Source organism: Leptonychotes weddellii, chromosome 15 (assembly GCF_054177405.1).
Source record: "Leptonychotes weddellii isolate Sample4059 chromosome 15, ASM5417740v2, whole genome shotgun sequence".
Lineage (NCBI taxonomy): Eukaryota > Metazoa > Chordata > Mammalia > Carnivora > Phocidae > Leptonychotes > Leptonychotes weddellii.
This window is the reverse complement of record NC_138383.1, coordinates 40849269-40856572: the sequence shown is the minus strand read 5'-3', so window position 1 is coordinate 40856572 and position 7304 is coordinate 40849269. Positions and strand designations below refer to the sequence as shown.

At 50.6% G+C, this 7304-nt stretch overlaps 1 protein-coding gene across 2 annotated transcripts in view; it reads left to right on the top strand.

Annotated features, from left to right (window-relative positions):
- DHRS7B (dehydrogenase/reductase 7B) overlaps positions 1–6357 on the top strand; it is a 60523-nt gene extending 54166 nt beyond the window's left edge. For both annotated transcript variants that reach the window (XM_006746617.3, XM_081805568.1), the window contains exons 6-7: positions 3216–3368; positions 5035–6357. In XM_006746617.3, the coding sequence (XP_006746680.2) occupies positions 3216–3368; positions 5035–5240 (359 nt within the window). In that variant the 3' untranslated portion in view covers positions 5241–6357. The remainder of the gene's footprint in view (positions 1–3215; positions 3369–5034) is intronic.
- The last annotated feature ends 947 nt before the right edge of the window (positions 6358–7304 follow it).

The window sequence follows — 7304 nt, the reverse complement described above, 5'->3', positions numbered from 1 at the left end:
TGCCAGAAGCGGCCGACGGAGGCCCCTCCCCTGCCGTCTATCCTCCCGAATATCGCCTTGGATTCACTTCTCTGCACGTCCTACCTTCCAGAAAGTGGTCGCTCTTCTGATGAGAGAGTTGTTGCTCATCTTTTCTTCGATCTCCTGTTGAGTTTGTAGGTGTTCAGAATGGTTTGATCCCTATCCAGCTGAATTCCTGAGAGGAGACGAAATCCAGGTCTCCTACTCCTCCGCCATCTTACATCATTAGTTTTTGATGTAGTGTTCCAGACGATACAACTTTCCATATCAACATACGCAGTTCACTTGATCCTCTTAAGTGGGTATGTAGTAACTCATTGAATAGATGTGACGTGAGTGATTTAGCCACTTTCCTGGACACACGAGGATTACTTTCCCTTCAGTTCTTGACCAGTAGCAATGATGTGCTACCCAGAATATCCTTAAATACTCCCATCTCTGGTCACTCATGGGAGGGTCTCCAAAAAGTGGAAATAGTAAGTCGGACCAAAAAATAGAACTGCCAGATTGACTTCCAGTTCACACTCTTCACCTCCATGTGTGTGTGACTGCACCAAAAGTTTGAGATCTCATTTCACCCATCTGTCTGCCTTCGTGTTGTACCAGCAAACAAACGGGGTGTTAACAGATTGTAAAGGTGATTTCACAAACTGCCCCGGTAGTTCCGTTCTTCGCTCCACCCTCTGCAAGACTGACCTGTAGCAGCCTCATCTGCTCTCACCACCTCCAAGTGCTGGCCTCTGCCTCATGCAGCTGCAGACTTGGCAGCGAGGGAAGGGAGAGCAGAGCTGGGTCAGCATTTTGAAAGGACAGTAGCAGCCATCCAGCTGGATGACACGGCGTGGCTGAACTGGAACTTTCACAAAGACATCCTCTTTCTGTCAAGAGAGGACCCTCTGCTCTGCCTTGTGGCTCTAGTTGCATGTCCTTGGACAAGTAATTTAACTTGTCTGACTACCCCCCCCCCCATTTCCTTGCTTGTTAAGAGACTGACAGCTCTCATACACGCTCCACGGAGATGTGTTAAAGATGAAATGAGACATGTGGAGATGGAAAGTCCTTTGTGAATTGGGAAGCACCCTAGCCATATTTGTGTCTATGCTGGTTATGTCCCTGTTTGCCGGCGTTCTGTTTCAGCTCCGACAGCACAGGACAACTATCAAAGGCAGCTCTAGTGGTCCAGGAATGGATAGAATCACAAATGAGAACGCAAGTGAGGTGAAATGTTGATAATGGGTAAATCAGGATAAAGGCAAACTTCCAGCCTTTGCTTTGATTCAATCTCTGAATTCTGTTCTCCGCTTGGCCTGTGGCCGTAAGTAGATCACACATAGTTGGTCCGGGCACTCCCTAACAAGCAGACCGAATGTGGCAGCGCGCTTGGGCGTGTTGGTTGATCCTGGTGAGCAGCAGTGTTCTCGTCTGTGAAATGGGAGAGCAGCTCTCCCGGCCTCCCACTGCTGTTGTGAGAACCAAGTGAGATGATCCGGGTGGTGTGTCGAGCCCCATGCCCTGTGGCTTGGTGGGCTCCCTGCTGCCAGCCGTGGTGAGGGTGTAGGTCAGCAGAGCCTGGCTGAGGACCTACAGCCTGAGACTCCGTGAGACCAGTCAGCCGGGTGTGGCCTTCTATTCTGGGGGACCCCCAGGATGACTCTTCTCAGTCCTCGGCCTGGGCTACACCCCTGGGATCACAACTGATAGGAGAAGCTCTCCACCTGCCTACCCACAAACTACGCCGTCAGCCCCCAGCAACCTGGCCCAAAGCGAAGCTGCTGGCCTCAAGCTGTTGCAGTGAGTTCCGACCCTGGAATTTCTCATGTGACTCGCTGGGACACTTCCTTGCTTCTTCCCTTCCTGTTTTCTTGGCTGATGGATTCTCCTTTCCTAAGACTAAAACATTTAGAAGTCTGAATGGGAGGAAACTGATTTTCAGTGGAGATGCCATGTGTTTTCCAAGAATGTCATTGTCGGGTCACTCTGTCCCCTCGCAGAGCACCTGTCAGCATGTTTGGAGCCATGGCTGAAGAGCAGCCGTGGCTCGGTGGCTCCCGGGGGAGCAAGCTCGGTAGCTTTTCCCAATGGAGAGGCCCTCCATGGAGGTTTGTCAGACTAAATACGTAAGAAAGCCAGGCATGGATTTCATACACACACTCCCAGGCCTGCGGGGATGCCCCCTGGTAGCGCTGCTTCAGTGACAAAACCTGGAAACCACCCACAAAGTCCCGTGGCTGGGGCCGCTTCTGTGGTCCCGTGACCCGTGGAAGCATGGTGGGCCTGCATGGGCGGCACAGAGACTGCTCGCTCTGCGCCACTGGGTGAAGAGAGCTGCTTGCAGGAATAATATAAACGGTATGAGCTCACAAAAATTCTTTATATGAACATAGGATATATAAAAAGTAAATCCTGAGAAACCGAAAGCATAGGTGACCTCTGGAGAATGGAACTGGAAGACAGAAGGAAGACCTTCATTTTTTACTTCATATCCTCTGTCCTGTGTAAATGTTTTACCTAGTAGGCATTAATTTTTTTTGTTTTTTTTTTTTTTAAACTCTTAACGTTAGAATAACTGCAGATTTCAGGGCATCTGGGTGGCTCAGTTGGTTGAATGTCTGACTTGTGATTTCTGCTCAGGTTGTGATCTCATGGGGCGGAGGTCAAGCCCTGCGTTGGGCTCCGTGCTCAGCGGGGAGTCTGCTTGAGGTTCTCTCCATCGCCTTCTGCCCTGCCCCCCGCCCCCCACACTCTTGCACTCTCTCTAAAATAAATAAATACATCTTAAAAAAATTTTTTTCCTTTAAAAGTCACAGGAACATTACAAAGAACTCCCATGGCCCCCTTCATACAGATTCCCCAGTTGTTAACATTTGACCGTATTTGCTTTATCCTAGTCTGTGTGTGTTGTGTGTATGTATGCACATGTGTGTGTGTATAAAATTTCTAGGTTTTTGTCCTGACCCACTTGAAAGAAGGTTGGAGACATGACACGCCTTTACTCCTACACAGTTCAGTGTATTTCCTGAGAACAAGGATACAATGCGCTTCCCTAACTCAGGAAATGAACACTGCTGTAATACTGTAATCTTAAATTGTAGTATCAGTTTTTAAATAAAAGAGAATGAATGGGAATGAATCTGTGGGCCTGTCTGTCCCAGGCCCTCTCCCTCACCTGTGTGTCTGGCCATGAACCTTTGCAGATGCAGCCTCCAAACATGCAACCCAGGCATTCTTTGACTGTCTTCGTGCCGAGATGGAGCAGTATGAGATCGAGGTGACTGTCATCAGCCCTGGCTACATCCACACCAACCTCTCTCTCAACGCCGTCACTGCCGACGGGTCCACATATGGAGGTGAGGCCCTGGTTTCTCTTTTGTTCCATGAAAAGCTGTTGGTTGGCCACAGTGAGATGCGCTTCTCTTCCCTGGTGATTCTTTGGTTATTTTCATTTGGAATGTAATTTTTCAAACCAAAAACCTCGATGTGTGGGTATTGGTTAATACATACTGTTGATTAGTGGTCATTTACCATGAGCCATCCTTAGCCTGAGCATCACCATCACAGCTGTTGGAACAGGGTCCCTGGTGGCCAGGACTTTGAGTCCTTTGAAGGACTTGGAAGGCCAAGCTTCCAAATTAAAGTAAATTAAAGTAAAATTAAAGTGGATTAACTTCATGGAAAGTAGGGGTTGCTTGACCCAAAATATTCCCCCCTCAGTGTGCTTGAGAAATGACTGATTTCAGGGTGCTCAAAGGAAAGAGTGCAGCCTTCTGGGGTGAGGCTGGGGGTGCAGGTCTCAGTCTCCAGCTTGCTTCAGCCAAAGGCATGGTGAGCTGACATGCAGTCAGCACCAGTGGGCTGAACGGCCTGGCCCCAGCCTCCCAGGGCCGCTGCCCACACGTGCTGTTGATGGGCTGGCTCTGCTTCCCCACACTTGCATGGCCCCACCTCTTGAGAAGTGACCTGTCATGTCCTGCCTCCCTGGATGTGCCCTCTTGGGCCTGTGCTCTGGTGTTCAGCAGGGGCCTGCAGGTCCTACACCCCACCCCAGCCAGACCTGAACCACGACTGCGCAGGCCCTGGATAGCTGCTCACTCAGCAAGTCAGCAGGAACCATACAGAAGCATAGAGTCAGAGAGGTTCACACTTATTTATACCTAGGAGAATCCTTTTTTAACAATTCTGTCTGTGACATTTAAAAATAATCAACAATCAGAAACTTCCTATTCTGTGTTTACAGAAACACAATGAGAACAGATACTGGTGAGGAAGCTCATGCAGTTTGGACAGCTCACTGGTGGTTGCAAATGGCCTGTGCTGGTGGCCTCTCTTCTCTGCCCACCATCTAGTTCTACTTTGTGGGCAAAATTGTCAGATTACTAGGAAAGAATGTTGGTGTCAACCAGCCAAACACCTCCTAAACTCCCTGCAGCTGTAACACCGCAAACAAACCAAGGCTTTCTTACTGGTGCTTGTCCAGTTAACACATGACGGGGGAACCGTGACATCTATTCCTGAGTCACTTCACTCTCACTGCGGTGGGCGCTCCTAGTCTTTTCCCATCCCCCGTCTGGCAGACCTCAGGCCAGGCTACTCAAGACCAACTCAGCACCACACCATCCTGTGTTGTTGGTTCCAGTGGACAATTCCCAAGGTCCGGAATCACTGTGTGTGAAGGGCTCACTCTTTGGGACCCCATGCGGCCTGGCCTTTGGCCTTTGTCATGGACTACCAGTTCCTAAGCGCTGAGAGGCCTCATCTACCTCGTTCCCACGTCTCACCCGCATTCCCCCTTTCCCCGCTCACACACACTGAACTGCAGATGGCTTCCTCATTTCTTGGGAGTACAGAATAGTCAGGGATGGTGGCATACCACGTGCCTCCCAACAGACGGTGGAAAGAGCTTCATGGTGGGAAATTTAGCAAACCCAGCTGACATTGGTCCATGTCCGCTCAAGTCCTTGAGAGGGGGACTTCTGCTTTCTAGTTCATGACTTTCTTTTGTTTTGTTTATTTTAGTTATGGACAAGACCACGGCCCAAGGCCGAAGCCCTGTGGAGGTGGCCCGAGATGTTCTGGCTGCCGTGGGGAAGAAAAAGAAGGATGTGATCCTGGCCGACCTGTTGCCTTCCTTGGCCATTTATCTGCGAACTCTGGCTCCTGGGCTCTTCTTCAGCCTCATGGCCTCCAGGGCCAGAAAGGAGCGGAAGTCCAAGAACTCCTAGCGGCGCATCCCATCTGGGCTAGGGAGCAGCACCTGGCTGGGTGCAGCTCCTCGATAAGGGGCGGCTGCATTTGTTGAAACCTTACTGGATATTTGTCTTACGGGTGGGAAAGATGGAACACACACTTCCGAAGATCCCTGGCTAGGCCCCTGCTAATAGAATGAGAACCAAAAAGGGCAACCAGCTTCTTAGGGGTGAGGGGTAAACCTTAAGGAACAAATGTGGAGCTGGGTTTAAACTAAGACTCTGAAATAAATGAATGAACGGTGAAGAGTTGTAGTCCTCGAGGGCTCCCAGCACCATGCCTCCTCTGAATTCCAGCCTCAGCCAGCTCCTAAAGTGTGTCAGTCTTGAAGATGGAAGACATCCTGACATCATGTGACCCACTTCTCATATTTGACTGATCTGGATCACAAACTAATGGTTTTGGCAGAGTCACCTGCAGTACTCAAGGGAGCAGGCTGTCCTTTTAAGAAGCTGTCATCCATATCCACCGTCGGGGTCCTACAGTCCGTCATCCAACACAACAAATGGGCTCCTGTGTGTTCCGTCTTTCCACGTAACCCAAGTGATGCTGGCTTTAGTAACTAAAAGGAATTCCCCGGTTTCCCTGTGCACTCTCACCTGAAGCCGTGTAGACCAGGCCCCACTTCAAGCAGAAGATGAATGTACAAGGATACGGCAGCCAAAAGGGAGAGGAAAACCACCCGAATGGTCCCGCAGATTTCTAGGAAGTGAGACTCCAAAGCCCGGTCAGCGGGGGGGGGGGGGGGTGTGGTTCTGAGGCCACAGGTGGCCCCCGGTGACAGAAGTCATTTGTTAGCTGTGCCTGTTGGAGCAGAGCCAGAAGGGATGCCTGCTTCCACCTTTCTGATTTATTAAAAATACATGGTTGAAGTACAGTGAGTAAATCAACGTCATACTTGAAGTTTAGAATGAAACTTTTCCTGTTAGGCTGAAAGTGGAAATTGTGGGTATATTGTATGGCTTCCCCGATGTGGAATAAAAATGTCCTAGCACGTCATAGCGGCATCTTACGCTGTGTCCTAACTCTGGCCCTGCAGAGCTTGTATCTTAAACAGCTGTCCCTGAAATAAAAATGGCCAAAGCCAACCTATGGTTAGTGTTTGAGGCTCTCGAGTTTCCTGGGAGCAGGAGGACGAGGAGTGGGGCATTAGCTCTGGTGACCTTCCCCAGCTCCCAGCGCTGCCTTAACATTGCAGGGGCCCGTGGTGGAAGTGTGCACCCGGACATCCGGGGCGGCTCTTCATTTTCCACCAAAGCCATCTACTTCCTCCTAACGCGGGAGAGAACGATCTTACTGTTCACGTCAGGGCTGTTAGAGCCAGGGAAGAGCTGGGCCCACGACAGCCGTAGTGGCCACTTTAAAGCCTACTGTGAGAGGGAATAAAATTGTCAAGTGCACAGCACGTCCACAGGAAAGGCAGTGACAGAGGAAGGCGTGTGTCCAAATGGGAACGGGAGAACGTCTGTCCTTGGGCACTCAGCTGACTGGCACTTTGAGCGGGGCCCGGACCCAGGTGCTGTCCTTTTCTCTCCGTTAAACAAAACGGGCAGCAACTGGACACTGGTGTGACCTGCTGTCCTCTAAAGAACACATGCTTAGCAGCCACACAGTCCGTCATCAAAACATGGCACCCACTCCGCTGCGGAGGGCGTTGCTTTGGGGGCCCACCAAGCCCTGACCCAGGCGCGGATCCGTACGCAGAGCTCGGAGCAGACACGAAGGGTCTCTTAACCCACACACGAGCCCTGAGCCCGATTCCAAACCATTGGATGTTTATTGACCTCATATTTTTAAAGACTCACACTCACTTTCTTAAACTTACTTTAGAAACTTTATATTCTAACGTATCAATAGCAAATGCAGCACAACCAATCATGAAAAGCTAGCTACGTCCGGCCGCCTGGCAGACGCTGTCCGAGGCCCGGCTGCTCCTGAGGACGTCGGCCATACCGCAGAGGTAGTAAAGATGCGCTCCCGCCGCACAGATGCTCTTTTTGGCCTCGGAAACGAGGGAGAGGACCGAGGAGGGCCAGCGA